The 1,315-nt window shown below is 60.0% G+C and overlaps 2 protein-coding genes across 2 annotated transcripts in view; both read right to left on the bottom strand.

The window, feature by feature from the left end:
* EMH_0037660 (uncharacterized protein) overlaps positions 1-1,158 on the bottom strand; it is a gene marked incomplete at both ends in the record, with an annotated part of 1,635 nt that extends 477 nt beyond the window's left edge. The window contains one exon of the mRNA XM_013495199.1: positions 3-1,158. Coding sequence (XP_013350653.1) covers positions 3-1,158 — 1,156 coding nt within the window. The remainder of the gene's footprint in view (positions 1-2) is intronic.
* A 34-nt stretch (positions 1,159-1,192) lies between these two features.
* The window catches only part of EMH_0037650 (uncharacterized protein), a gene marked incomplete at both ends in the record, with an annotated part of 3,175 nt that continues 3,052 nt past the window's right edge, over positions 1,193-1,315 (bottom strand). The window contains 1 exon segment of the mRNA XM_013495198.1: positions 1,193-1,315. Within this exon segment, the coding sequence (XP_013350652.1) occupies positions 1,193-1,315 (123 nt within the window).

Genomic DNA, 1,315 nt, shown 5'->3' with positions numbered 1-1,315 from the left:
CTGCTGCTGCTGCTGCTGCTGCTGTTGCTGCTGCTGCTGCTGCTGCTGCTGCTGCTGCTTTGTACGGGCGGCATTAGGCGCTGCTCCCTGCTGGAGTTTCTGCGAGGGAGCTGCAGTTTTGGATTGGGTTTCCTGCTGCTGCTTCTGCTGCTGCTGCTTCTGCTGCTGCTGCTGCTGCTGCGGCTGTTGCTGCTGCTGCTCGGGCTGCTGTTGCTGCTTGCTGCTGCGGCGCGGTGCTGCCTCCTTTGTTGGTGATGCTGCTTGAGGGGACCTGCGGCTGTTCTTCTTTATGTGGGGCTTCTGGTGCTGCTGCTGCTGCTGCTGCTGCTGCGGCTGCTGCTGCTGCGGCTGGTGCTGCTGCTGCTGCTGGGGTTGTTGTTGCTGCTCCTGTTGCAGCTGCTGCTGCTGCAGCTGTTGCTGTTGCTGCTTCTGCTGCTGTTGCTGAAGCGCCTGCGGATGGCTAACAGACGGCTGGAGGTCTTGCGGCTGCGGTTGCTGCTGCTGCTGCTGCTGCTGCTGCTGCTGTGGCTGCTGCTGCTGTTGTGGCTGCTGTTGCTGCTGCGGCTGCTGCTGCTGCTGCGGCTGCTTGTGCTGCTCTTCCTTATGCTCTTTAGCGGGTTGAATAGTGTCGTTTGTGTCGTGCTGCTGCTGCTGCTGTTGCTGCTGCTCCAGCTGCTGCTGCTGCTGCTGCTGCAGCTCCAGTTGCTGCTGTTGATTTTGCTGATGCATGTTTTGTTCTAGTAGCCGAAGGTGTTTCAGCTGCTGCTGCTGCTGCTGCTGCTGCTGCTGCTGCTGCTGCTGCTTGTGTGCGTTGATGGCTAGGTGCCTCAGATTGAGTGCACTGGAGCTGTTTCTGAGTTGCTGCTGCTGCTGCTGCTGCTGCTTCTGCTGCTGCAGCAGCAGCTGCTGCACCGCATCCGCCTGGGTGTGTTGCACAAGCAGACCTGCCTTTTGGCTTGCTGCAGCTTCTGCTGCTGCTGCTGCTGCTACTGCTGCTGCTGCTGCTGCTGAAAGGCCTTCATGCGTCTGTAGAGCTGCAACCATCGAAACACAGACAGGGGGCGCTGCTGCTGTGTTCTGCTGCAGCAGCAGTTGCTGCTGCTGCTGCTGCTCTTGCTGCTGCTGCTGCTGCTGCTGCTGATGCTGCGGGATCTGCATGTGAGGCTGCTGCTGTGGTTGGTATTGGAGGCATTCAGGAGGAAGTATTTGCTGCTCCAGGTGTTGCTGCTGCTGCTGCTGCTGCTGCTGCTGCTGCTGCTGGTGTTGCTGCTGCGGGTGGTGTTGCTGAGGGTGCTGATGCTGCAGATGTTGCTGC

The sequence above is a fragment of the Eimeria mitis genome, genomic scaffold (assembly GCF_000499745.2).
Source record: "Eimeria mitis Houghton genomic scaffold, Emh_scaff1468, whole genome shotgun sequence".
NCBI lineage: Eukaryota > Apicomplexa > Conoidasida > Eucoccidiorida > Eimeriidae > Eimeria > Eimeria mitis.
The sequence above is the reverse complement of the archived record's forward strand: the minus strand, read 5'-3'. Positions and strand labels throughout refer to the sequence as shown.